General features: G+C 35.8%; 1 protein-coding gene across 4 annotated transcripts in view; it reads right to left on the reverse strand.

Annotated features, from left to right (window-relative positions):
- Positions 1–17,160, reverse strand: part of SPOCK1 (SPARC (osteonectin), cwcv and kazal like domains proteoglycan 1) — a 1,018,929-nt gene that overhangs the window by 240,740 nt on the left and 761,029 nt on the right. For all 4 annotated transcript variants that reach the window (XM_056821153.1, XM_056821162.1, XM_056821146.1 and 1 more), the window contains one exon: positions 1,691–1,805. In XM_056821153.1, coding sequence (XP_056677131.1) covers positions 1,691–1,805 — 115 coding nt within the window. The remainder of the gene's footprint in view (positions 1–1,690; positions 1,806–17,160) is intronic.

Below are 17,160 nucleotides of genomic sequence, written 5' to 3' on the forward strand. Positions count from 1 at the left end.
CCTTAAAAAACTGACAATCAAAACACCTACATGTCTCAGAGTCTAGAGCACCGGGTCTAGAGTTGGGAGGCCTTGGGTTCAAATCTGTCCTTCGAAACTTCCTAGCTATGTGACCCTGGGCAAGCCACTTAACTCCATTTGCCCTGTCCTTGCCTTTCTGTCTTAAAGTTGTTACTAAGACAAAAAGTAAGGGTATATAAAAAAGGAAAGTGATAGTCATTCATTACTCTTTCATCCTATTCTGTCACATTTTTATTATTTTATGCTTTTAACATATTGCTACATTGTACTCATATGTATACTTTCTGTTTTAGATGGATTAGATGGACAAAATACAGAGCTTGTTCTACAGTATATAGCTCACAGAGACACTGCAAATGGATAATGAGTAACTGAACAGGAAGAGGCAAACTGGTTTGCCCACAGGATAATTCAAGGCCATGTCAATGATTCTAAATTTAATTTTGGATCACTTTTTTATCATTAATATTCTACTGATACTATTTTGTGGTTAGAAGTTATGAAACATTACAGTCTCAAAAGAATTAAAATTAAAATTTTGTAGGAAATAGAGAGAAAGATCAAGGGGACCAGCAGGCTACCACATATAACAAATGTGTACTTATAAAATGACAAGCAATAGTTAAGGATATCATCAAAAAGAAATTGGAATAGTTTAGTGGTGAGAATGAAAGACAACTTTGGGGCAGTCCAGTTACTATACTGGGACCATAAGTAAACCTCTTGTAGTGAATTTATTAGTGAACAAAAGAGTTGGTGGATGGTCTGTAATCTCTATGATTGGAAGGAATACTCACATTGATGACTTCAGAAATTGAGTTGAGAATTTGATTAATATAGATGTACATACACACAAAAATAGTTTAGAAGGACTGTGATACCATCAAAGCTGGAGACAAAGTGATCCCTTGATGGCCACACACACATACATATATGTAGACATACATACATACATATATAATTGAAACGACCATTGAATCCTTAAATAGTCCCAATTCCATGAAACTGAATGAAATTACTACTGTTAGAAGTTTTCATTCAAAAGAAGGACTGGGAATCTCAAACCAAGTAGATAGTATTATTTTCTTTGCAATGAAAATGCCTAAATCATGACAAAGACCTTGTCTGATCCCTACCTCTCGCTTTAGACCAAAATAAGTCTGTCCCCAGGAAAGGGTTCTTTTTTCATCCTTATCTTTTGGATCTGTGCTATAATGTCAAGCAGAATACATGAGTGATTGACCATACTCCATGATTGTGGAATCATCTCAGCCCCAGGATTGAAATTTTGCCTTGAGAAATCCACAGAACCCAAGAGATAAGAGAAAGTCCAAATCTTACCCACAGCAGTTCCCTTTCTCATTTCTGGGCCATGCCAGGTCCCCTGATCTAGTGTTACTTTTGCAAAAGCCATTTGCCTTTCTTTTCCTAAAAGTTTTCCTCAAGGATTATCAATATTTAATTTTCCTTTTAAATCCTATGCACTATACTTATATAGAAAAGTACCTAAAAATCACCAGGAACTCTTAGCCAAAAAAGCCTGTCTCCCAAGACAACCCTGTTCTGAATTCTGAACTCGTATTGTCTGAGCAGAGGGATAAGATTGACAAGTTCTTGGGTCTCCTAGATCCACTTCCCCATAGGAAATGTCCCTCAGGCACAAACTCACTGTTCTTCTCTGTCTTGTGCTTGGGAGGTTCCGGCTCTTGGAGGCAGGGGCAGGGTCCTTCACATTGGGTCACAAAGCCTTTTCCAGAGGAACAGGAATGGAATTCTAGCTTGCACTGCAGAAAGAAAAGTTAGAGAGGCCTTCAGATTACTAGGGGAATGACATACTTAGACTACTTGTCAAATGCACATTAAAAAGAGAAGAAATATGAATTAGTGAAAAGGTACATTTGGCAAGAAATACTGTTACATTTTTCAAAATACAAGTATTTTCAGTAATTGCTTTTTTTTAATGTCATCAGGATACAAGGGTTCCAAAGATGCTAAAATATTCAGAATAAGACTTTCTGTGGAAGCAAAGAATTTGAAACAAAGTAGTGGCTCATTAATTGGGGAGTGGCAGAGCAAATCATAACTTAGAAATATAATGGACAAAAGGCACTGTAATCCAGATAAAAAATTCAGAGGAGTATGCTAAGTCTGATGAACTGGTACAAAATGAAATAACAGAACTTAGGAAATCATTATGCAGTGCATCTCAACAATATAAACTGAATGAGTAATAAAATGTAACTCAACACTATGTAATTATAATAAACTAATATATAAATAATATAATAAAATATAATAAACTAATAAAATAAAATATAATAAAATAAATATAAAAATTATAATAAAAATTATAATAAACAGTTTGGGCCTAGAGAAAAGTTGAGATAATGCACCTCTTTCCCCTTCCCTACAGAGATAGGGGACTATGTATGTTGAATATTGTATATACTGTCAAATGTTTTTTTTTGTTTTTTTTTTTTTGCTTAACCACATCTATTTAAAAAAACACCTACAATGGATAATTCAATAGGAAGGGGAGGCCTCTTCAACTACAGATGTGATCCAAAAACAAAAAAATCAGTAAATTTTAAAATGCTATTATATATTATTGGCCCTACTTTACTAAATAAATCAGTCTTCACTGTATTTAGCATATAAATTATAGAGAAATGTTTGTAACTACTATTCTCCCACTTTTGTTTTCATTTTTTTCAATTAACAAAAATGTGTTTTCTCTACTTTCTACCTCTCTTTCTCATTGAAGAGATGGAAAGAAAAATAAAAATTGTAACAAATATTCATTGTTAAGTAAAACAAATTCACATATGTTCTATTACTTTGCAGACAGCTAAGTGGCTCAGTGGATAGAATGCTGGAAAATCTGAATTCAAATCTGTCCTCATACAGCTACTAGTTGTATGGTCTTGAAAAAGTCACTTTGCCTCTGCCTCAATTTCCTTAACAGCACCTGCCTCATGGGATTTTTGCAAGGATAAAATGTGGTTATATTTGTAAAGCACTTAATGCAGTGCCTGGCAAAAAGTAGGCACTTAATAAAAGCTTATTCCCTTCTGTTCTCAACAAGTTTAGTTCCTAGCTCAAAACTTTCCTCTCCAACCCTACCCTTTGCCCAACATACAGATGGATGTGCTTGCCTTGCTATCTCATTTCATCAACTACCCAAATTCCTATAATATATCTTCACTCCAACTGAATGTACCGACATACAACAGACCTTATCATCACCTATTATATTTCCCTTGAAATTCCCTTGAAATATGAAACTCCTTCCAATGATCATTGTTTCTTTTCCTCCTATTTCCTACTCTGTTCTCTTTCTCTTAAACCTGTTATTTGGCCTTACCATGTTCATCTAGTCCCTTTAATATTTTCTTTTCTCTGAATTGATCTCTTTTGCTCTGATCTCACTTTTCTTTTTTTAAGTCTTGACAATGTAACCAGCTGATTCAACTGTTATAGTATTTTCTGCACTCTTGCTCTACCACAACTGATACCTTCTCAAATGCAAACCCAATATCATCTACTACTTTTGTTCTTCACCTACACACTCCTATATGGTATAGGAAGAATCCATGCTGCCTTGGTTCATTATAAATTTATATTATATTATCTTGATATCTATGAACAATTGGATATCAATCACCCTCATCCAATAGTTTTTCCTTGCTTGGTGTTGATGACACTTTTCTCTCTCTCTAATTATCCTACTGTGTGACAGTCTCCTTGTTGGATCAGAATTCCTACCTGAAACCCTTTAAACATGAACGTTCTCCAAGACTCTCTATCATAGGACATTTTCTCTTCTTTATGTATTATTTTTCTTTTGATGAACTCATCAGCTCCAGTAGGTTAAATTACCATTTCTTAGAATCTCCAAACCACATAGAATCTCACATTAGAATTCCATTCCCTATACTGTCAAATATCTTTTAGATATCCTACATAAATATTCCTCTCATATCTTAAACTCAAGACACCTAAAACAGAACTTATAATCCTTCTCTATAAACCTATTCTGCCTCTCAAATTCTGTATTTCTCCTGAAGCTACCATCATCCTTTATTTTTCTCAGTTTTGTCATCTTAGTCATCCTTAAAATTTCCCTCTCCCTCGCCTCCTCTTCTATAGTTTATCAATTTCCAAGTTTATGGAATTAGAAATTTAGACCTGGAAGGGACCTTAAAGACTGCTGAGTCCAAAACACTAATATAGATAAAATAGTGACTTAGCTAGTGATACTGAATATTACTTGAAGTCAGGAATTCTCTACTCTAATTCTAACTTCACATCACATTTCATTTCCATATTTCTACTCATAAGACTACTCTCCTAGCTGACTTTAATCACTCTTCACCTGGTTTTTAGTGCAACTGTCTCCTAATTGGTCTTATCACTTATATTCTCCACACAGCAGCCAGAACAGTCTTTTGTCAGCAGAAGTATGACCATAACATTCCCTTCATCCCCTTGCCCACATACATCTACTAAACCAAACACAAAAAAGAATAAAAGGATTTGAAGCCAACTTCGTATCTACTATGCTACTTTGCCTCCCAGGTATAATATTTGAAGAAGAATAGCAATGGAAAGGTACAATTCACCAGAGATACATGGAAGGCAGCTTAGTATAGTACAGAGACATGGTCTCAAGAAGATCTGGGTTCAAATGCTGATTTTTAACACTTTCACTGTGGAGAAGTTTCAAGAGAAAGGTCAGAATATGAGCAAAATTAAATTAGAATATTTTTATGAGCATGAATTTAGATAATGTATCAAAAGACATGGTAATCCATAGAATCACTGTATAAATGTGGGTTGTTATTATGGTCTAAGTTACTGAGAAGTATCTTTATCTCCTCAAGCAGACTCTAACCTGGATGATAGTTATCTTTTTTATTATGCCATCACCTCCAGTCCCATACCCATACTTTGGTTTCTTTTACCCTCTGCTTTCCCCATCTCCATGCCTTTGCCCATATCTTCTGAAATTATGTCTATTCTTTAAAGCCAAGATGAGCATGGCACACACAGTTTTTTAAATAATCTACCTCATATTCAGATTCAACATGGGATGGAAATATATTTTTGGAGTATATATATATATATATATATATATATATATATATATATATATATATATATATATATATATATATATATATATATCAATAGCTGCCATAGCCAGCAGCCTGGAAGTGTCTGGAAGCCCAGCCCATTTGTAGGAGTGCTCAGATGCTCAACAGGATGAAAGGAAAAGAAAAGAAAAGGCCTGTTCATGCACAAGGACATGCCTATGGCTTGGTGATGAGGTAGAAGATATGAGGGGCATGGTATCAATGTTGCTTGATCACAGTAACCCTATAGGAATGTCAGAGATGGCTACAAGATATTTTCTGATTTCCTCAGGTCCTGATCTATTCCTGTTTTGAGTTACCACACCTGAGAGACTCCTGAGGATCCCACTTCAAGCTTCTGTTTGGAGTTACAGTCACTTATATTTTTCTCAATCCACCTTGTTCTCAGGCCGCCCTCTCTGCAAATTTGCTTTAACTCCTAGTATGTCTTCCTGTGTGAGAAATTTTTGTGAAAATCTTTTCTGAGGTATACCCTCCAAAGCCTGAAAAAGAAGAAGCCACATCTTGTTTCTGGCTCACTCTCTTCTACCAAATAACCCAATACATTTCTTTCTAAAACTACTTCAGATTTTGGGGTCTATTCTCATGAACATCCTCTATCTTCATTCTAAATTATGTCACTTGTCTTAATTGTTGTCTCTTCTAGTACCTACCAGTGCTCTGTATACAAAAAGTAGCTGATAAATGTTTCTTGAATGAATAAATATGTGACTAAGTTGAGATCCTAATGTCATAGTGGGAGATGTTTATAGACCATATAATCCAAACACTTTGTTCTATATATGAGGAAGTTGAAGGCCAAGGTGGTCAGATGAACCTCTTAAGAATATATTAAAAAAGGACAGCTATGTGCACAGTGGATAGAGAGCCAAATCTGAAGAAGAAATATCCTGGGTTCAAATATGAGCTGAGATATTTCCTAGCTGTGTGATCCCAATTGCCTTGCGCTTACCATTCTTCTGCTTTGTAATAAATATTTAGTATCCATCCTAAGATTTTTTTTTATTAAAAAAAATAAGAATGAACTTGAAGGTCATGAGAAACAGAACTGTACTTCCAACCCAGATATTTTGGCTCTAAATTGAATGTTCTTTCTACTACTTGGATTTTATAGATCACACTGGAAACCTGAAGGTAGATTATACCCTTAATCTAAACTAAATCAGGACTAAATAAATGGACTACTGAAAGGTAGGTTGATTTGTTAATCTATAATGAAATAATCTAAACCTCCCAAATCAGAATTAATTAAAGCAACTCATCCAATACTTCCTTCTGTGTGACCTTGGATAAATCATATACCTTTCCTGAACTTCAGCTTTATCTATAAAATGAAGAGATTCAGGACAACCAGGTGGTGTAGTAGATACAGAACTAGGCCTGGAGTTGGGTTCAAATCTGGCCTCACAGACTTCCTAGCTATGTGAATCTGGGCAAGTTACCTAACCCCATTTGCCTAGTTATTGTCCTTTCGTCTTAAAGCTGTTATAAGAGCAGGGAATAAGAATCTTAAAAATTAATAAAAAATAAAATGAAGAGATTGGACTAAACCATCTGTGAGTTCCCTTCCAGCTATAGATCTATAATCCTATTGTAACAGGATCAGGGATATGTACTGAGTGCCTCCTCTGACTTTGCTCCATGTGGAAGGGAGTAAGAAGTAAGAAATGTATCAGGTCATTTGGTAGAAGAGAGTGAGCCAGAAAGGAGCCAGAAAGGAGATGTGGCTCCTTTGCTCTGGAAGGCTTACATCAGAAAGGATTTGGAAAAAGTTTTCCCACACAGGAACCTACATACTAGGAGGTTAAACCAGTTTGCAGAAAGGGTAGGTGGAAGAGCTACAAAGATGTGAATGGGAAGTATCTTGAGAGGCTGGGAGTGAGAATGGACATTCTGTAACTGGTTCTGGTCAGTGAGATAAGGTTTATCAATTGTGTTGCTGTTATTGTTCAGTCATGTCATGTTCTTTGTGACATTTGTGACATTAACCATAGCTTGCCAATATTATGCATGAGGTTTTCCTGGCAAAGCTTTTAGAGTAGTTTACCATTTTCTTATTCAGTGAATGAAAGGAAACAGAGGTTAAATGACTTGCCAAGGATGACAGAGCTAGTCTGGATTTAAACTCAGGTCTCCTTGGCTCCAGGCCCTCTACTCTATCCAATAAGCCATTTAATTGTTTGGTAGGTCTTTTTGCCTCATTTGACAACTCCTTCATTAATGGTGTCTTTTGAGACATAATTCTGTAAGGTGAAGAAATTATAGGAATTTTATCCCTGATTCTTGGCTTCTGATTTATTCTTTTGTATTGTAAAAGGAGTAAAGGAGTAAGGGAGTAAAGTCTCAGTGACCCTTTATGTTTCAAAAGCATAGAGAGGGTAGGTGCCCTAGCATCCTAGAATTCCAAAGTCCTGATATTCCAGGTCCAATTTTGCAACCAGTCCAGCATCAATACCAAGAGTAAAAATAAGAACCTTCTGAACACATGCTTGTGAAAACTGTGAAAATAACCTGACTGTCATGACAAATTTCTTTTTTATTTTATTTTATTTTTTAAAACCCTTACCTTCTGTCTTAGAATCATTTCTAGGTATTGTTTCTAAGACAGAAGAGTGATAAGGGCTAGGCAATTGGGATTAAGTCACTTTACCAGGGTAGCATAGCTAGGAAGTATCTGAGGCCATATTTGAATCCAAGACCTCCGTTCTACAGGTCTGGAGCCTAGCTGCCCAAGTCATGATAAATCTTGACCTGAACAGTATTCTAGAAATTAAATAAACTCAGTTTATTCCTCCCTCAAAGAAGAGTCTCATGGGAAGAGTATGTTTCTGAGGTATAGGAAAAAAATGTTTCTATTGTTTCCTATATCTTCAAATTAAATATTCCTTTAAAAACATAATTGATGTTAGTTTGCTAAATGAAACTAGAGTGCTAATCATGACCCAAAATATATGGGGGAGCAGCGTAGCCAGTTTGGGAGCTCAAAAGGATAATCATGAAGAAAAAATAACCTAAAAGTCTTTTGGAGTACTCTAGGACCTTGAAGGCCAGATATAACCTTCTTGCCTCTGGGATAAAGAGGTCAGAGCATACTTGCTATGATAAGTCTTGCATTCAAATCCTATTTCTAAAGTTTATATACATATATTTCAAATCCTATTTCTAAAGTTTACACACACACACACACACACACACACATATATGTGTGTATATATATATATATATAAATATATATATATATATGACTCATTTGCCCTCCCTTGACCTCAGTATTCTCATCTATTAAAAAAAGGGAATTGAACTGCATGCACTTTAGATACCCTTCCAACTCAGACTATATTAGCCCTTGGTCAACAACACACAAAAAACCCAGGGGAATTGTGCTTTGGCTATGGGAGGGGGGTTGGGGAGGGAGTGGAGGATAAGAACATGAATCATGTAGCCATGGAAGAATATTCCAAATTAATTAAATAAAAATTCCAAATTATATTTATATATATGTATATATATGTATATACATACACATATATAAGTCCTATGAAAGAGAAAGGGATGTTAGCTTGCATTTTGTTTTACTATGGGACAGTATATACCCCTTCTGTCTTTCTGTTTAGCTTGTGACCTATTATCCATTATTATATCTTTAGTTTCCCAGGAAAATGATGCAGTAGGTCCTCATAGATCCTAAAGAAATATGACCCTTCTAGATTACAGCCTCCACAAATACTAGTCAGATTGGTCCCATTTGTAAAACAGGACACTATGGCATATTGAAAGCTCCATTGTTTATCTTTTATTTTGTTTATATATATTAGTACTAATGTCCCAAAGAAAGTCAGTCACTATAAGGGAACCCAGATACTGCCACCAAGACACCCAAAATAGAAGATATAACAGTAGTTGAGTTAGGATAAAGGGAGATGAAACCAAAAGCATAAACAGAAAATGCTTCTTGGCATTCTTTTCCAGTTTGGTCCTTCAGAAACTTCAAAGAATCATCCTACAAAGGAAGTCCAGTATATTAGAGAGATTTGGATTAGTTATTGACTACATATCAATCTGGTACCACATTACCAGTTTTGAGAATCAAAGAGTAGGCCATTATACCTCTCTAAGACTCAGTTTTCTAATCTGTAAAATGGAAATATCACTAATTATACTACATAATTCACAAAGATAAATGAGTTCCAAATGAGAGGTGATGGATTTGAATTATATTTCAAATTACAAAGCTCTGAGAAAATGTGAGCAGTTTATCATCATCACTGTTTCACACAGGAAGTACTAACTACTTGTTGAATGAATCAAATGAAATGAGAAGTAGCATGGCAAAAAGGGAAAGCAGAAGGATACTAAACTGGAAGTCAAATACTTTGGCTCTGGGTACTTGAAACTATATCACATTCAGCAAGTCACTTAGACTGTCTCATCCTGTTTCCTCACCTATAAAATGAAGAGTTTGGATTAAGTGATGCCTAAGATCCATCTTGGTTCCAAAACCATGATCATATGATCCCTTAAGTTCTAACATTCCACGACTCTAAACATTCAAGACCATAAATGCTTCAATTAATTAATTTCAAAATATAGATTCTTTAAAGTTTGAAAAGAAACCAACTGCATGGATCATGAAAACATCCTTATTCACTGGTATCATTCACCCACCATGCACAGATTCTATCTCTCCCCTAGAGTTGGAAGTAAAGAAGGCTGACCACTACCTTATCCAAATGGAAAAGGATCTGAGATCAGTTGGTTATGATTGATTGACTAATCAGAATTTAAAATTAATGAATTTCTGTGTCAACGTGTACCCTCAACCAGGCATTTCAATTTTAAAGATTTCAGCTTTAATTGCTCAGAGACATTTGTCAATGTCTTACAGAGGGTGTAAAATGAGTGAAGATTCCCTACAAAAAGAGCAGTTCTTCAGATGCTCCTGTTTGCAGATTACTTTGTGCTGTTTGAATAAAACCTTAGAATCTACAGAACCTCCTAAATGAGATACATTATCACTCAAAAAAGTTCAACCTAACTCTACATACAGGAAAAACCAAGATAATGATGAATGCTAATTATTCAGTCTATGATTTATAGTTATACGGATAGGTCATAAAGCTGAACCAAGTCCAGAACTGAGTTGAGAGGAGAAAGGACTAGATTGTGAAATTGCATAGTTCTTTTAATGACCCTAAAATTCTCCCTGAAACAATAGTCCATCATTTTAACAATATTTTCCAGAAATACTTCTAAGTATGTCATTGTCTAACCTCTGTTTCCCAAGAATGAAAGTTTTAGGTTACTGAAGGAGCATGAGGAACAGAAACAGGCTGCAAAACATAACAAATGAAGAATTATTCAGGAGGAACCATGCAAACAACAGCATCAGAAATGTATGAGGGGCTGGTCCTGTAATGAAAGAAGGAATAAAGGATAGACAGCCTGCTTGGTTCATTGGTACCCTTGAGATGTCAAAAGATCTAGAGAAAGACCTCCTCTGTGGAGGAGTTATGGAGTATATAGGCAAGACAAAAAGGTATAGATGGATTTAATATGCCCTTATTAAAAGGAGTACCTATACCAATGGTCCCACATTTTATTGAAATAAAAACATTTACTTTACTTTTAGAATGAAAGCTCCTTTTATTACTTATAGAATTTTAGGCATCAACAAGCATGAAAGGAGAAAGCTGGAGTAGGTGATTGAGAAGTCAAGCTCATACTATAGATAAGGTCATCCTGAATAAAAACATGAACTATTTCTTTTAGATGACTAGAGGTTGTGAGCTCAAAAGGAACTGTCATAAAATACGCAGAAAATAGAATGTAAGAGCTAGAAGAGACTTTCAAAGTTAATTAGTCCAGTCTTCTAATTTTATGGTTGAAGAAGCAGGTCCATAGTGGAAAGTTAATTTACACAAAGACACAAAAGGCAGAAAGAAGTAGGACTAGAACACAAGTCCCCTGATCTTAGTCCTCATCACATTGTCTCTTTTTGTGACCCCATTTGGGTTTTCTTGGCAAAGATACTGAAGACATTTTCCATTTCCTTCTCTAGTTTTTTTTTACAGATGAGGAAACAGAGGCAAACAGAGTTAAATGATTTGCTATAAATGTCTGAGGTCATATTTGAATTCAGGTCCTCCTAACTCCATAGCCAACAATACTCTAGCTGCCCCTTATTCCTATCAAATCCCATAAATGAGATCAAAGATCCATCAAAATATCAAGGTAAAAGCAAACAAGGATCATGTATATCCTATGTACTTAAGAAGGAAAAAAAATCTCATTCCCAAGTATTTGGGAAATTTGTGTAGATTGATCAAGACTTAATTCCATATTATTAATATTTGCATTAGGGTGATCATTTAGAGTCTATATTCCCAATCATATCTGTATCGACCCATGTGATCAAGCAGTTGTTTTTCTTCTGTGTTTCTACTCCCACAGTTCTTCTCTGGATGTAGATAGTGTTCTTTCTCATAAGTTCCTCTGGACTGTATTATACTATTATATATTATATTATATATTATATATTATACATATTATACTATCATTGTATTGCTTCTACTAGAGAAGTTCATTCCATTCAATTGAGCCATAGTGTATCTGTTTTGGCAGCAATTTTTTAAGTAGAAAAGAACTAAAAGCAAAGAAGATGTGCATCAATTGAATAAATTATGAAACTAAATAGAAGCATAGTAGGAATTTATAAACTAATGCAAAGTAAAATTAAAAAATCAGGAAAATAATATACCAAATGACCACAACAATATGTGTGAAAAGATAAAAAATCAATTAAAAATCAAAATTGAACTCTAGGAAGAGAAATGAGAATGAGTCTCCTTTCCATCTTTGCATAGATGAGACTATAAGTATAAAATAATGCATTAGCTGTGTTTTTTGATTGATCAATGTTATTAATTTTGTTAAATACTTTTTTCTTTCCTTTTATTCAGTTATGTGAATTGACTAAGACAGAGGGAAATATTGAGAAATGATAGTGACATAAAAATGATACATGTAAATAAATAATTTTTAAAAGAGGAAGAAAAGATGGACACCAGTTATTTACCAAAAGAAACCGATTTCTATTGTGCTAAGAGGAATGATGAACTAGAGGAATTCCATGTGAACTGGAAAAAACACCATGAATTGATACAGAACCATGTAATAAAAGTGATAATCTGTTGTGAATTATTTCTTGTTACAGTGACTGATGTACTCTGGCTTGTGACTAGAGGGCTGCTACTAGTAGGGGACACAAAGAGGATTTCTTAGTTACAATGGAGATAGAAGTACTTTGAGAGATAGAGAGATGTTGAGAGATGCTCCTACAGGGGGATGCACTAGGGTTTGCCTATTGATCCCTATTTGAAGACTAATCGATCAATCTATTTCCTACCCTCTTCCTCCCTCACGCCCTCCCTTAACCACACACTTCTTAAAGCCTTTTGCTTCCTCCCTCCCCCAAGTGGACTACAAAGATAATCTTTTTCCTTTCTCAGGTAAGGGGTTTATTGGTAAACAACAGTATAGGAAACTGAGGTAAGAGGGATGAGGGTTTTCCCTAATCTATAATGGAGGAATTTGGGAAATCAGTTCAGTCTCAAGTGTGACTCCAAGACAGCCAGAGAGAATGGAGGACAACTGTTTAAAACCTTCTTTTCTTCTTCACAAAGCCACCAAGGTCTCTCAGCCTAATTTCAGAAGCCCCCCTCAAGGGTCCTTCAGCCTGGGACAAAAGCTAACAAGATTAGTTCTCAGCTTCTTTCCTCTTCAGTCAGGCTTGCCTCCTTTGATCAGAAAATCCCTGAGAGCCAAAGTCTCCTTGGTCAGTCAAATCCCAGAGAGAGAGACAGGATCTGTTCCTCCTTTGGTCAGATAGCCCAAAGCCAAGGTCTCCTCAGTTCAGTAACCCCCCCCACCCCCAGAGAGAGAGAGAGAGAGTCCCAGGTCCCAGTTTCATTCCCTGGCCAGGCTCCCAACTGCCTCTCCTGGAAACATTCCATTTGGAAACTTCTTCTTGATTGACACACAGCCTTGGTTTTTGCATCTTGGCTTGTCCTGCAAAACCTCTCTCACTTCATGTCTCTACCACAACCAGGAGAACATTGTACACAGAAACAGATACATTGTGGTACAATCAAATGTAATGGATTTCTCTCCTAGTAATAATACAATGATCTAGGACAATCCTGAGGGATTTATGAGAATTTTGACTTTAAATGATCACTGTATTGCAAATATTAATAATATGGACATAGGTTTTGAACAATCGTACATGTATAGCCCAATGTAATTGCTCCTCAGCTCAGGGAGAGGGGAGGGAAGAGGGGAGTAAAAAAACATGAATCATGTAACCATGGAAAAATATTCTTAATTAATTAATTAATTTAAATAACAGATGTTCTAAGTCTTTGAACACGTAGTAATCTTAGATACGTAATACTCAAGCAGAAAAATTTTGGCTAGCTATTTTCCTCAAAGCAACTCCTCACATAAAACATTATCTAGTCACTTTTCTAATTTTCCATTCTGCAAAGGAATACATATAATTTCCATCACTCAAGTGTTAAATCCTTTGACCTCACCTAGCAAATGTGCGATAGTAAACTCAAACAGCATTCCTTATTCCTTGAATCTTATTTAATCAAACTTTTGTTTCCTTTTCTAGAAACTCAAGAAATACATATATCTCCCAAAATTTGGAATTGCTTCTCTTTTTGTTGAAAAAGAATGCCTAGATTTAACATAATTCCAGGTGAAGTCAGAAGTGACATATACCTCATGTGAAGGATCCCACTTCACTTTCTCTGCAAGGTAGGTTTCTTCCCTTTACCCAGAAAAATGAAAAGATCAAAGTTTTTACCCCCCCCAAAAGAGTGGTATATTGTAAAATGTACTTTATATGGAGTCAGAGAAAATGGGGTTGAATCTTGCCTCTACCACCTCTTTTCTTTTTTTTAAATATATTTTATTTGATCATTTCCAAGCATTATTCGTTAAAGACATAGATCATTTTCTTTTCTCCCCCCCACCCCCCATAGCCGACGCGTAAATCCACTTGACATTAGATGTTTTCTTGATTTGAACCCATTGCTTTGTTGATAGTATTTGCATTAGAGTGTTCATTTAGAGTCTCTCCTCTGTCATGTCCCCTCAACCTCTGTATTTAGGCAGTTGCTTTTCCTCGGTGTTTCCACTCCCATAGTTTATCCTTTGCTTATGAATGGTGTTTTTTTCTCCTGGATCCCTGCAAGTTGTTCAGGGACATTACACCGCCACTAATGGAGAAGTCCATTACGTTCGATTATACCACAGTGTATTAGTCTCTGTGTACAATGTTCTCCTGGTTCTGCTCCTCTCGCTCTGCATCACTTCCTGGAGGTTGTTCCAGTCTCCATGGAACTCCTCCATTTTATTATTCCTTTTAGCACAATAGTATTCCATCACCAACATATACCACAGTTTGTTCAGCCATTCCCCAATTGGTGGGCATCCCCTCATTTTCCAGTTTTTGGCCACCACAAAGAGCGCAGCTATGAATATTTTTGTACAAGTCTTTTTGTCCATTATCTCTTTGGGGTACAGACCCAGCAGTGCTATGGCTGGGTCAAAGGGTAGATATTCTTTTGTCGCCCTTTGGGAATAGTTCCAAATTGCCCTCCAGAATGGTTGGATCAGTTCACAACTCCACCAGCAATGAATTAATGTCCCTACTTTGCCACATCCCCTCCAGCATTCATTACTTTCTTTTGCTGTTATGTTAGCCAATCTGCTATCTACCACCTCTTTTCTATGTTACCTAAGATGCTTAAGTTCTTTGGATACTATTTTTCTCATCTTTAAAATGAGACAATGGGATTAGATGTCAGTTGTGGTTGGAACAACATCTGTTCTGTGAAGGTTAGGCTAGGTCTTTTGCTGTTGTTTTGTTGTGGTTGTTGTTGTTTTGAGATTTCATTCATCTAGTAAGTTAAGACCAAAATCATTGAAGTAGTTTCCTGGTCACCTAAACACAGATATCTAGCTCACATAACAATTTGAGCCACTCCTCAGAACTGACATTCCCTGATGAATTGTATAACCTAGCTAAAATATAGGTAGGCATGGTAAGGCAGGGCAGCTATTCCCAATTTAATCAATGATTACTCATGTTAAATGTTTGATGGTATAAGAGTGTCTTATTTCTTTTCAATTATAAACCTGAATCATCAGAGTGGCCTGAGTTAAGTCTGACACATAAAAACAATCAAAGTTTCTTCTAACTAATCCTATAACCTTTGTTAAGATGTTAAGAAGACACACAAAACCAAAATCCAGATATGAGCAATAGTGATGTACAAAGGCTCTGATTAAAGTGACCCTAATAGTGAATGCAGAGAGAAGTGTACCTGTATGGAACTAGACAACAGGTCCAGCTGAGATAAGGGAATAAAAGAAGCAAACAGCATTAAAATGAAAACCAAAGGAATATTGTTTAAAGATACAAGATGGAATGTGTAAAAAGCAGATTAATTGTTCATAGATCATATATTGTTCATTCCTTTTCTAGTGACTTTGCTCTAATTCTCAAAAAGTTATCTTGGCACATGATTAATTTTATGAAACATCTCTGTCTCCCTTACAATACACTTCCTAGAAATTTCTGGAATAAATAACAAAGGCTCATCATTTTTCTATGTTATCTCTCACAACCTACTCAAGGCAACATCTGAAACTCAGCAAAATTGTGGGCTATAGTGGGGTTTTTCCTTGTTGTTTTTTTTGTTTTTTTGTTTGTTTGTTTTGTTTTGTTTTCAATGAGGGCTTCTTCAGATAAGTATTTTTTTCTTCTTCTCCTTCCATGTCTGCCTCAGCAGATAATTAGAATCCACTTGAATTCCTTCACCTCTCTTAGAAAGCATTATTTGTTTACTTGAATTAGAGCAGTGGACCAGACTTAAAGGTTCTGTCAGCAATCTGATGTAAACCTCAATTTCCAAAAGAGTGTGCAGGTCGGAGGCTAAAAAAAAAAAAGACTAGCTGGGGGTTGGAATTAGAATACATCTCTGCTTGAAAGCCATTTTTCTTTTAGAAAAAAGGGGGAGGACAAAGTAAAAAAAAAGTCATGTTTGGCATTTGGAATTGGAGGAATATACACATATACATACACACATGAGGGACGGGTTTAAGAGACAACAGCTACAAAGAAAATAAGCCAAGCCTGTCCTAAAGATTAGATCTAGGCTTAACAAAGCACAGAATCCTCAGAATTCAAGGAAAAACTCTTATAGATGGACAAAATGCTATCTAGATGACACTTCCCAATCCTCAGGGTCTAAGAACACTAAGCACAAAATCTCCTGTGTAGAATGATTTTTTTTTTCTAGGTTCAGTCGAGCTCTTACTATATATTCTTTATTCAAGGGAATCATCTTGGAGTCAAAAGGTTGGATAGTACCCAGTAGTATTCATACATGATCAACAAGTATTCATTAAACAGCCACAATGTGAAAATGAATTCAAGGTCATTGCCAAACGTTACTACTGAACTAGCACACATGATTTCCCAGAAGCAATTCATTATAGACTCAGTACTCTATGGGTACACATAAGTCACTATGCTATGTACTGAGTGAACAAAGAAAAAAAACAGCACCCATCCTCAACATCTTCTTAATTGAATTTAGGAAATAACATATATACATATAGGTACATATAAAATATATAAAAAGTGAAAATAAAGTTGGACTAGATGCACTAATACCTCGAGTGATCAGTGAAAGTCTCATATAACATAACATTTAAGTTCAGCTAAAGAGGAGGAATTTGGAGTCAGGGAGAAGACTGGAAAGAAGTATTTGAGAGTAAGGACTAACAGGGAACTAGGAAAACAGGCAGTAAGGGAAATAGGAGTGCTCAAAATGAGGGGGCTAGATAAATGAAGAAGGAACTATGATGGCCCACCCACGTTCCTTATTTTGCTAATTCAATGGTT

The sequence above is a fragment of the Monodelphis domestica genome, chromosome 1 (assembly GCF_027887165.1).
Source record: "Monodelphis domestica isolate mMonDom1 chromosome 1, mMonDom1.pri, whole genome shotgun sequence".
Taxonomy (NCBI): Eukaryota; Metazoa; Chordata; class Mammalia; order Didelphimorphia; family Didelphidae; genus Monodelphis; species Monodelphis domestica.